Source organism: Equus przewalskii, chromosome 21 (assembly GCF_037783145.1).
Source record: "Equus przewalskii isolate Varuska chromosome 21, EquPr2, whole genome shotgun sequence".
Classification (NCBI taxonomy): Eukaryota; Metazoa; Chordata; class Mammalia; order Perissodactyla; family Equidae; genus Equus; species Equus przewalskii.
In genome coordinates, this window is record NC_091851.1 from 10260714 (window position 1) to 10273788 (window position 13075).

Below are 13075 nucleotides of genomic sequence, written 5' to 3' on the forward strand. Positions count from 1 at the left end.
CTCATGCACTTAATTGTGTTTTAACATATGTGCAGTTTGCCCCTCTGGAGGTAACATAAAAATAAGAACTTCCAGCTACTCTGAACATCATTTGAACATTAGTATGGACATGTACAAATCGGACTTCGGGTCCCTTCGGTTAGTTTCAGAGAGCAACTCCTACCTATTTCAAGCTTATACCTTAGCTCCCACCAGAGGAATGGCAGACCAGGTATGGTTCTCTCCTACAGCCTGCTCTCTCTAGCAACTGGCTTCATTCCGGGTTGAAAGGAATTTCCTGGCAGCTCATTGGCCCAAGAGAAAGAAGGAGGTTGCTTGGCAACTAAATCCTGACCCCCACAAACCTGAAAAGAGGAAGCTTAATTGGCCAGCCACCTAGCTCTGCCTGTGTTACATTGAGGAGGAGCTGCTTAGGAGAAGATGAAGCCCTTGTCCCTGTTAATAGAGATATTGATAATTCTTGGGGTCACAATTAAAAGTAAGTTTTTCTGTCCTTATTATTCTCTATGAGGGTCTTTTCTCTCTAACAGCACTAAGGATGGAAGCTGAGTAGAAAACCAGAAATAACCTCAAAATATTCCCAATTAACACCATTTTTTGATAAGTACTTAAAAATATCCAGTAAGGGTAGATAGTAATGATACTCTCATTTAGGACAATACTTGGGAAGGACATTTGTGTGTGTGTGTATGTGTGTGTGTATGAGAGAGAGGGAGAAATAGAGAGAAAAGGTTGAACAAATCTTTGAGGAGAGTATTATAGTAATTTTTGTAAAGTAGGGATATTTGAGGCAGATTGTTAAGTTTTGTTAAGTCTAGAATATCATGAAGATCTAGTTCCAGAACTTCAAAGGAAAAGTATAGGACTCAAAGAGTGGCAAAGTGCAATATATTTATATTCTTATAATTTCTTTGAATCTTTTCACAATAACAATTCTACTTCCAAAGTTTTCATGTTTCCTATCTAGTTAAAATGGAAATTCTTAAAGTGGAAAATTATTTAAATAATTTTTAAAATGAAAATTATCTTAAGAATGGAAATTATTTTCCAGTATTGTTTCTCTGGCCATTTATTGAGTTAATTTTTCCCCAATCCTCAGCTAATTTAGTTTAGAATTCAATTTAAAAAATATTTATTTGTGAGGCCGGCCCGGTGGTGCAGTGGTTAAGTTTGCAGGTTCCATTTCGGCAGCCCAGGGTTTGCCAGTTCGAATCCCGGGTGCAGACATGGCACTACTTGGCAAGCCATGCTGTGGTAGGCATCCCACGTATAAAAAGTTGACGAAGATGGGCACGGATGTTAGCTCAGGGCCAGTTCTCCTCAGCAAAAAGAGGACGATTGGCAGCAGATGTTAGCTCAGGGCTAATCTTCCTCAAAAATAAAAAAATTTGTTTGCATTTAACCCACACCACATCAATAAAATAAAAACAAAGACTACATGATCATTTCAACCGCAGAAAATGCATTTGACATAATCTAACACTTTCTTGTTATAAAAACACTCAACAAACTAGGTATAGAAAGAAACTTCCTCAACCTAATAAAAGGCATCCTCAAAAAACACACACCTAATACATTTAATGGTGAGAGACTAAATGCTTTCCCCCAAGATCAGGAACAAGACAAGGATATCCACTCTTGCTATTTCTCTTTAACGTTGTCCTGGAGTTTCTAGCTAAGGCAAGTAGATAAAAAAAAGAAATAAAAGACATTAAGATTGGAAAAGAAGAAGTAAAACTATCTCTATTTACTAATGACATGATCTCATATACAGAAAATCCTAAAGAATCCACTAAAAAACTATTAGAACTAATAAATAAGTTCAGCAGGGTTGCAGAATAAAAGATCAATGTACAAAAATCAATTGTATTTCTATACAATTGCAATAAACAAACTAAAAATGACATTGACAATTCCATTTACACTAGTATCAGAAAGGATAAAGTACTTAAAAATAAATTTAACAAAACAAGTGCAAAGCTCATACTCTAATAATAACTACAAAAATTGTTGAAAGAAATTAAAGAAAAACCTCAATAAATGAAAATACTTCCTGTATTCATGTATTGAAAAACTTAATATTGTTAAAATAGCAACATTCTCCAAATTGATCTACAGATTCAGTACAATCCCTACCAAAATCACACCTGTCTTCTTTGCATGAATTAACAAAATGATTCAAAAATTAATGTGGAGGAGCCGGCCCCGTGGCCAAGTGGTTAAGTTCGCGCAGCCTGCTTCGGCAGCCCAGGGTTTCGCTAGGTCGGATCCTGGGCATGGACATAGCACCGCTCATGGGGCCACGTTGAGGCGACGTCCCACATGCCACAACTAGAAGAACCCGCAACTAAAATATACAACTATGTGCTGGAGGGATTTGTGGAGAAAAAGCAGGAAAAGAAAAAGGAAGATTGGCAACAGTTGTTGGCTCAGGTGCCAATCTTTAAAAAAAAAATTAATGTGGAAATAAATGTTCTTCTTGGAAAAGAAAAGAACAAAGTTGGAGGACTCGCACTTTCTAATTTCAAAATTTACTACAAAGCTGCAGAAATCAAGACAGTGTAGTACTGGCATGAGGCTAGACATATAAGTCAATGGAATATCATTAAGAATTCAGAAATAAACCCTCACCTTTACGGTGAATTGATTTTTGGCAAGGATGCCAAGACAACTCAATGGGGAGGGGAAAGAAGAATCTCTTCAACAAATGGTGGGGGCAACTGGAGAACCACATGCGAAAGAATGAATTTGGATGCTTACCTTAAATCATATACAAAAATTAATTCAAAATGGGTCAAAGACCTAAGAATAGTAACTAAAGCTTTAAAACTCTTAGAGGAAAATGTAGGCATAAATCTCTCTGACGTTGGATTAGGCAATTATTTCTTAGATATGTCACCAAAAGCACAAGCAAAAGAGGAAAAAAACAAATAAACTGGATGACAAAATTAAGCACTTTTATACTTCAAAGGACAACATCAAGAAACTGAAAAGACAACCTATAGACGGGAGAAAAACTTGGCAAATCATGCATCCAATAAGGACATAGCACTCAGAATATATAAATAACTCTTACAACACATCAACAAAATGACAAAGAACCCAATTTTAAAAATAGGCAAAGGAATTGGAAAGACCTCCAATATTCTCCAAAAAATATATGCAAATGACCATCAAGTACATGAAATGATATATAACATCATTCATCATTGAGAAAATGCAAATCAAAACTACAGTGAGGTACCCCATCACACCCATTAAGATAGCTATAATAAAGAAATGGGAAATAACAGGCTTTTGCAAGTGTGTGGAGAAATAGGAACCATCATACATTGCTAGTGGGAATTTATAATGGTATAGCCACCGTGGAAAACCATTTGGTAGCTCCTCAAAAAGTGAAATAATTACTATATGACTCATCAATTCCACTAGTAGTTGTATACCCAAGAGAAATGAAAATATATGCCCACACAGAAAACTTGTACACAAATGTTTATAAAAGCATTATTCATTACACAGTCACGAGCCGCAGTCATGAGCCCCATAACGACATTTCAGTCAATGATGGACTGAATATACGACAGTGGTCCCATAAGATTAGTACCATATAATCTAGGTGTGTAGTAGGCTATACCATCTGGGTTTGTGTAAGTACATTCCATGATGTTCACACAATGACAAAATCGCCAAATGACACATTTCTCAGAATGTATCTTCATAGTTAAGCAGAGCAGGACTGCAGTTAAAAGGTGAAAACAACCTATAGGTCCATCACCAGATGAGTAGATAAACGAATTGTGATATATACATACAAAGGAATATTATTCAGCCATGAGAAGGAATGAAGTACTGATACATCCATACTACAAGTTGTATGAACCTCAGAAACATTATGATAAGTGAAAGAAGCCAGACAAAAAGTCACATGTTATATAATTCTTATTATATGAAATATCCAGATTAGGCAAATTCATAAAGACAGAAAGCAGATTAGTGGTTGCCAGGGATTTGGGGAGGGGAGAGTGGTGAGTTATTTAATGAGTACAGAGTGTACTTCTGGGGTAAAGAAAAAGTTTTTAAACTAGAGAGAGATGGTAGTTGCACAATGTTGTGAATGCACTAAATGTCACTTAATGGTACACTTTAAAATGGTTACTGTATGTCATGAATTTCACCTCAATTTTTTTAAAATAATGCAATGCTTTGGAAAACAGTCAGGCAGTTCCTCAAAAAATTAAACATAGAATTACCTATGATCCAGAAATCCCGCTCCTAAGTATATACCCAGGAGAACTGAAAACTTCTTGCCACACAAAAACTTGTGTACACAAGTGGCAGCATTATTCATAGTAGCCAAAAAGTGGGGGGAAAAACAAATGTCCACCAACTGATGAATGGACAAACAAAATTTAGTACATCCATGCAGTGTAATATTATTCAGTAAAAAAAAAAAAGGAATGAAGTAAAATGTGGATGAACACCGAAAACATTATGCTAAGCAAAAGAAACTAGATGCAAAAAGCCACATGTTGCATGATTTCATTTATGTGAAATGTCCAGAATAGGCAAGTCCACGGAGACAGAAAGTAGACTACTGGTTACCTAGTTTGGGGAGTTATAAGGGAATTGGGAGATTCTGGCTAAGGGATACAAGATTTCTTTTAGGCTAATGAAAATGTTCAAAAATTGTGGTGATGGTTACACAAATCTGTGAATTTCCTAAAAGCCACTGAATTGTATGGAGAAAAAGAAATATTTAATAAAAGTCATGTGCCAGGAATACTGGGGATACAAGAATATCTAAGACACTGCCCTTATCCTTGAGCAGCTTAAAGTCTAGGAGAGAAAAGCAAGTCAACAAGTGAATAAACTGTAAAGTGTTGTAGGTATTAAAATAAAAGCATTTACCAGGTACTGTAGGGCAATAAATGAGGGAGTGACCAATTCTACCAGAGTGTGGAGTGGTCAGAAAGTTTTCATAAAGGAAATGGCATAAACTGAATCTTGAAAGATTAGTGAATGTTCACTAAGCAGACAAGGACAACAAGAAGATTTCAGACCACATAAAGGGAACAAAAACACAGAGGAAAAGAAGAGCAAGGTCTATAAACAGGTAGATCAGTTTGCTGTAGGTGTAGGATATTAGAAGGAACACAGCAATTGATGAGGCTGGAGTAGTAAGCAGACTTTGTGCGACAGGCTATGAAGTTTGAGTTTTATCCTGTGAGCAATGGGGAATCATTTAAGGGTTTACTCACTGAAGAACATGAATGCAATTATGCTTTAAAAAAATGACTTTGGCGGTAGAGAGGTGGATGGATTCTAGCTGTATAACTCTGGTGACAATATAACCAGTAGCAGACTATTGAATGGCCCAAACAAGAAATGATGAGGACTTAAACTATAGCAATAGCAGTGGGGACTGAGAGGAGTAGATGGATAACAAGGTTAGAGAGAATAGAGTCACAAGAGACAGCATGAGAGTGCCAAGAAGCCCGAAATGGCCAATAGTGCCAAAGACCAGAGAGGGTGGGGAGGTGAGGTAAGGACCAAAAAAGGACCATCAGATTTAATAGCTGGGGAATCTTTACATTTCCAGGATGTTTGTATCAGAGAAACAGGGACGAAACCTAATTTCAATTGGTAGGAGTGAACAGGAGAGGAGAAAGTAGAGACAGTGATGATGATTACAGAGCTCTTCCTGTATTATGGTGCTTTGTGGGGTCAGACATGAGTTTTCAACAGATCATGTATTGATTGCAGGTTTACGGAAGCTCAAGGAAGTAGTTAGAGGGGAAGAAGGCAGTTGTTTTACAAGCTAATGCTGAAAGACCTAAAATTCATACATAAAAACAGCCTTAACCGTACTCTTTTTTTTTCTTTTCCAGCCCCTAGTTCTCGAGGCAAAACAGACAGATCTGTCCTTTTTCACTCACATATACCTTGCAAGCTTGCATATTTCCTTTCAATGAATTCTTTCACTTGATACTCAATGTACATTGATTTCACCTATATAAAAATATTGAGAGAGGGATGATGCTATAACCAGGTGATTGTCCCCGACTCTGCATTTACCTAGGAAAAGTTCTAAAAAAGTTACTGTGATTATTTTTCCCTTTTGGTAAATCCTCAGAATAAAGTAACTGATGATGATAGAAAGAATGAGCAGTCTATCTTAAGGTGTGACTTAGAAAATGGGAGTCAAAGTAATTGTGTGTTTTTTCGCTGTCACCCTACCAACCCAGCTGCTGATGTAAGATAGTGTAAGGTATATAACTGAGGCAGAGAAAAGACGTTGCCAGGAGTTCTAGCTCTAGGTCCTCCAAGATCTAAGGTTTCCCTATCCTGTCTATTTGTTCTAGTAGTAATTCTTCACTATTGTTCACTTCTACAACTAGGAAAAAATATAATACCATAAAAATAAAATAAACAGAAAGTTCATATCAACTCTCTCTCCTGACACTCAGCCACCCAGAATCTCTCTATCCCAGGTGAAAAAGGCAAGTAACTCATCGATCTCACACTGATCAGAGGTCAGAAAGCAATTGCCTAGCAATCATATCTATGGTCCCTGTTAAGTCCAGAGAGGGGCCGCATAAAGGCCAAGTCCTCTAGACATGTTGCAGAAGATGCTGAGCTTAGGCAGTACAAACAGGCAATATCCTACTGCTTCAGAAACGTTATTGCTATTACTTGTGAAATCAAGGAGTTCTAAGTTACCATTGCTTCCTTTCAGTTCTTTTATATTATACCTCTAAACAGGGAAAGAATAAATTGTGAGTACCTGAAGCGTTTTTCCTTGAAGAGGGCAGATGTGTTAGGTGGGATTGTTGACTACTAAAGAGAAGTTTGATTGCTGTGTTATGTTAAGGATCAGTAAGAAGCTCATTTGTCTTTTGTGAATTGTTCTGAAAGATGTAAAGCTTTTTCTGGTGTTCATATCCCAGATTTACCTGAAAGGTTCCTATGATAACCAATTACCACCCCTCTTTGGAACCATCCAGTAGGACAGCACTCAGTGGGGAGACAGCAGCCCTCAACCTGGCGAAAGTTAGGGGAGCAGATCCCCCTGATGAACCCATTAATGCCCATGCATCAGGTTTATTTCAGACTACTCAGGCTGCTTTTAGGAGCGCCCTCTTCTTACATGTCCTTTTTGTCATACCAGTAATCACTCTTCCGAATTCCACCTAATTTTCTTCATATAGGGGCTCATATGTCTCTCTTACCACATAGCTACCCCAAGAATTCTGTCTGTCAGTGATAGCCCTTTATCCGCTCCAGCAAATGCTAAGATCTACTCCCCATCTATTGAGACTGCTTTCTCAAAGAATGCTAATAGCCCATTTATTACCAATCCAGTGGTCTCTCACTGTTCTTAGTACTTAACCTCTCCACAGCATTTGATACTATTCATTATCTTCTCTTCTGCTCTACCTTTGTAGAATTTTCTAAGGCTCTTTCACTGGTTTGTCTTCCTTAACCCTCCCTTTACATGCTATCCCCAGAGTTTAGTGCTTAGCTCTCTTGCTCTTCATATTCTATGCCTCTTGTGTTCTCTCCCAAGTCCAACAGCATCATTTACAGGTGTATTTACATCCTAGACCTTCCTCCTAATCTCCAGACCTGCATGTCAACTGCATGATGGTAATAAACAATATGTGGTCTGTAAATGTCTTAAATACAGCATTTCTTCTCAAAAGTAGTTCCCCTCCTATGTTTCTTCTCTTGTTAATGGCCTCAACATCCCTCCCTGCTCACCTAGTTCTCAAGCAGAAAACCTCAAAATTGTATGATCATACGGTTACAGTTCCCTAAGTATCATCTAATTCAATGATTTTACAGATGTTAGGACTAAGGCCCAGAATAGAAATAGATTCCCCAGGTCATTCTGCAAAGCCAGGTCTGGAGTCAGAATCTCCTAATCCTTTACAATTATTCATTCCTTTATTCCTTCACCAAATCCTGTTAATTTCACAGTGTTTCTCCTACCTATGCATTTTCAGTGTCTCAATGTATAGTGTTCTTTATCTACACTACTGCACTTCTGACTCTCTCCTCTTTCATCCACAATACTTTACTGCCAGAAATAATATTCCTGAACTCCCAATCTGATCATGATTTTCCCCTGTTCAAACACTGCTTTAAGGAGGTATAGCTCGGAGGTAAAGCATTTGACTGCAAATACCTACCATACACAGAACAAAGTTCAAATATCTTGTCCAACATTCAAAATCCTACATAACTAGATCCCAATCTCCTTTCTATTCTGTCTCTGCTACACACATACTTTATTCCAACCAATTCAAACTATTAGCTGCTCAGTATACCCACCTAACTCTCTCACTTCCATGTCTTTCTCAATCTGTTCTGCAGATGGAGTGTCTGCAGAAATGGACTGTCATCCCTTCTTCTTCCCCATCACCACCTTAACTCATCACCACGCATAGCATCCTGTTCATCTTTAAAGGTCCATCCCAAGTTCTACGTTCTCCAAAAAAAAACTTTCTCAAGCCCTTCCTCATAGGACATTGTGCCTTTACTTTCTTTTTCATCACAGTCTCATAACTGAGTTAGTTTTTAACTCCCTCACTAGGATGTCAACTACCTGAATGCAGAAATTGTGTTTTGCTTACCTTTTACATCTCCTATAGCTCATTGCAGAACTTGGCACATAGTAGATGTTCAATTAGCACACGTAAAATAGGCTAATAACTAACATCTGGGTAATACTTTAAAATTTGTACATTCCCAAAACATGTGAAGTAGATCATTCAGACGTTTTTATTCTAAATTTTCAGATTTTCAAAACCTTGAAGTATACAGTTTAGGAAGACCTAAATCCTCTAATGGGAGTCAAGTTTTGGGGGTTTTTTTTCCTCCATATCACTTGTTTGTCATTCTAAGTCTATATTCTCCAAAGTGGACTGCTCTGGATATTTTCCTCATAATCATATTTACTTGCCTCAGGCTGTTTTTACATACTAGCAAAGAGCCAGATGAAAAATAAAAAATTCAATCAACGATCCAAATATTTTAAAATGTAGTGTACACATGTTTGCTTCTATATAGAACAACCAGCTAGGTGATTGATTGAGTTATTTACTTTTCAACCAGTTGTTTTGGCAGCATGATGATTAAGTAAACTGAAATAGCAGTATTTTATTAGTTTTTTTTATTAATTTTGTAATTTTACTGGAATCATATTCAGGGAGTCCCTATTTCCAGAAGACTAGCTCCTGTCATGCCCTGATAGCACATCCTACAACACTCATCAAGTTATTAGTGGTAAGCTGAGGTAATTGTTATAGCATTTACAGAGAGATTAACAGGGAAAATCCAAGTCCAAGGTGAGTACAATCAAGACTCAGCAACATTTGAGTAAAACGAACACCATGAAAGAAAAGCACTAGCACAACTGCCAGTAATACCTGAGGAAACAGAATAAGCAGAGCAAATGGGTGAAGACTTTGAAACGTAAAATGATTATCATAAGATGTATTTAGAGAGGTTTTTATATCCATAAAACAAGAGCAGTCCTCAATGAAAGAAAAAAGATGAGATATTTTGGAAATGAAATATATGATAGCAAAAATAAAGACTTCAAGGCCGAATGGCAAAAGAGCTGAAGAGTAACCTGAAGGCTCAAAGATCAAACTGAAAATTCTTTTAGATCACAATGCAAATGGACAGAGAGACGGCCTGTGCGAAATAAAGGTTAAAGGACTTGGAGGATCCATCCAAAAGTTACAAATCCGCATAATGGGATTTTTAGAAAGAGAAAAGAGAAGAATGGAGAGTAAGAAATAAAGAAACCAAGTAAAACTCCCCAGATTTGAAAAAAGACTCAAGTTTTTAGATTAAGTCCCACTGAGTGCCAAGCAAGAAGATTGAGAAAAGACCCAATCCTAGAAGATAATGGTAATATTTTAGTACCTCATGGATAATGAAAAAAATCTTAAAAGCCTCTAAAGAAAAAAATATGTTATTTACAAAGAAGAAGGCACTATGTTAACTTCAAATTCATTAGCAACATTGGGTGTAAAGAGACACTGGAGAAATATTTTCTAAGCATTGCAGTGAAATGATTTTGAATCTACAACTGTCTAATCTGACAAGCTATCAAACAAGTGTAATGACAAAATAAGACATCTTCAGACATGAATGGATTCAGAAAATTTATCATCTACCACTCTTAGCTGAAATACTGACTAGAAGACATGCTCCAGCAAAATGAAACACAAATTCAAAAGGAAGACCAAAAATCAATGGTAGTCAAAGAAACCTTTAAGACTTAGGATAAACGTAAATAAATGTTCAGTTTAATTTTTAAAAATATAACAATCACAAAAAATCATCTTTAAAAGTGTCTTTCACAATAGCAACAGAAATGATAAAATAGCTAGGAACAAATTTAATAAAAATGAAGCAAGATGTATATGAATAAAAAAATGAAATTATTCTGAAGAGCACTAAACAGAAAATCTGAATAAATTAAGGCTATACACCTGAATGGATCTCAATACTGTAAATATGCCAGGTCTTTGTAAATTAACATGTAAATCCACTGCAATCCCAGAGAAAATATCAATACATTTTTTAAATGAATCTGACAAGTTATTCTGAAATTGATCTAGAAAAGAAATTATGCTGGAATTTACAAGATAAGTTTTAAAAAAGAGGAACAATGTGTGTGTGTGTGTGTGTGTGTGTGTGTGTGTGTGTGTATCTGCACAGAGAGGTTCTTGCTTAGCCAGAGAGTAAAATATGCAATTATAAATCTATGGTAGTTAGCATATTGGCAGAAGAATGGACAAATATATCAAGAAAATAGAACACAGAGTTTAAAAATTGACCAATGTACAAATGAGAATTTAGCACCTGAAAGAAGGTTTTTCAGTGCAATGGGTAAAAGATGGACTATAATGAGTGCTATTGACAAACTGTCTATTTGTTTAGGAAAAAAAGTCATATTCCACTTCGCACTAATCACAAAAATTGAGTACAAATGGGAGACGAGCCCCATGGCATAGTGGTTAAGTTCCATGCGCTCAGCTTCCGTGGCCCAAGTTCACGGGTTCAGATCCCTGGTGTGCACCTACACTACTCATCAGCCATGCTGTGGCGGCAACCAACATATAAAGTGGAGGAAGATTGGCACAGACGTTAGCTCAGGGCTAATCTTCCTTAAGCAAAAAAAGAGAAAGATTGGCAACAGATGTTGGCTCAGGGCTCATCTTCCTCAGCATAAAAAAAAAAAAAAAAGGAATCCAGATGGATAAAAATGTAAACCATAAAAGGAAAAAGTATAACAATAGCTGAAGGAAATACAGGAGAATATATACTCTAATGATTGGTAAGGAAGCCTTCTTGAACAGGACACACACACACACACACACAAGGTTATAAGTGAGGAAAAGACCAATAATTTTGCCTGCATCAGATTTTAAAACCTCTGCAGCAAAGGACACCATAAACACTCAAAAGGCGAACAACAGACTGAAAAATATATTTACAACATATACACCAATCAAATAATATCCATAATATATATAAAACTCCTATAGATACATTTTTTTTTTAAAGCTAACAGAAAGATGGGCAAAATTTCTAACAGTCAGTTCCTTGGAGAGGAAATACAAATAAATACCCCTAAATGTGAAAAGGTCCTTAACCTTGCCAGCAATTGTGCAAATGGAATTAACAATGAGATACCAAAGTTATCCGAAAATATTGGCAAAAATTGAAAAATGTTGGTTAAGGTGAAGAAAATTAACGTTCTAATACACTGTATGTGGAGGTATAAGTCAGAGTAGCTCTTTGGGGAATGCCAATTTGCCATTATCTATTAGAATTTACATTAGGCATACTATTTCTCAAGTGAGCAAATTCATTTCTTGTTGTCTATTTAGCAAACCTTTACACGTTTCACAGGAAACATATTCAAGATTACCCATTACAGTATTGTTTATAAAAGCAAGGTAATTGAAAACACTATAAATGACTACACATATTTAGTGATTAAGATTCTGGATTTTATTTTACAGTGTGTCAGCAGTCTTCAAGAATGTACTGATTTTAACTAAGAATTCCTACACATAAACACAAATTAATTTCTTATCTCCACATTCAATAGATGTTGAACATTACCTCAAGTGCTTATAGTACAAGGTTACCATATATTTCTAAGATCACATACATAATTTCCTACAAATATATTTTTATATTTGTGTAAAAATATACAAAATATACCAAAAGACAAAAACTTTTGGGATTTTCTATATGGTTATTTCCTGTGTTGGTTAATTTAGTAATATCAGGTAAAATAAACTTGTCAGTTTTAATACTCATTGCATCAATTAAGAAATACTTCGAATTACTCCATGTTATGCAGTAGTAATATCAGATAACGCTACTGTGATGCCATGGTCACTTAAATCATTGGAGAAGACAAGACATGGTAAGCATAAGTGCCTTGCTCAAGATCAATTAATATATCTGTTTACAAAGGGGACTAAAATAGAATTGAAGACTTCTGAATCCTGTTATCTTGCTCTACTGATAATCCACATTTCTTTATTCTTAAAGAGAGATTCATCAATAATGAAAGCTTCTAAACCTGCTTTGAAACTGATTCTTACAATACTCAAAACAAATGTTCTACATCAGGTTGCCAAAAGTAACTGGTTGAATATTTCTCTGGGTTGAACCAATCAATCACATGTGGCATAAATGCATATAAACTTTAAAACCCCTTAAAACCAGTCAGCCCATTCCCAAATTTATATTGTTCTAATGGTGAAGCAGTATAGACAAAAAGTCCAGGTAGGAAAAGAAAAGAATCATAACGTTGTACTCAAAAACTAATACAAGTTCACAGATAGAACTACTTAATTCAAAACTGTTGCAGTGGTGAAGAACAGCAATAGTAAAAAAATTTTTGAAGAGAATAACCACTATTATTATGTAAAAAAAAAAAAAGAAAGATTTGTCTTTGTGGCCATAGAATTTAATTTGACAAGTGGGCCCTGCCCTTGGAGATCTTACAATCCTTAGAATAAAATTCAATATGTAA

At 36.1% G+C, this 13075-nt stretch overlaps 1 protein-coding gene across 6 annotated transcripts in view; it reads left to right on the forward strand.

Annotated features, from left to right (window-relative positions):
- Positions 1-313: 313 nt before the first annotated feature.
- SEL1L2 (SEL1L2 adaptor subunit of SYVN1 ubiquitin ligase) overlaps positions 314-13075 on the forward strand; it is a 118203-nt gene continuing 105441 nt past the window's right edge. For all 6 annotated transcript variants that reach the window (XR_011530948.1, XR_011530947.1, XM_070588793.1 and 3 more), the window contains exon 1: positions 314-478. Coding sequence is in view for 4 of the 6 variants with exons in the window: in XM_070588793.1 (XP_070444894.1) it covers positions 421-478 (58 nt within the window). In the remaining 2 variants the exon portion in view is untranslated. The remainder of the gene's footprint in view (positions 479-13075) is intronic.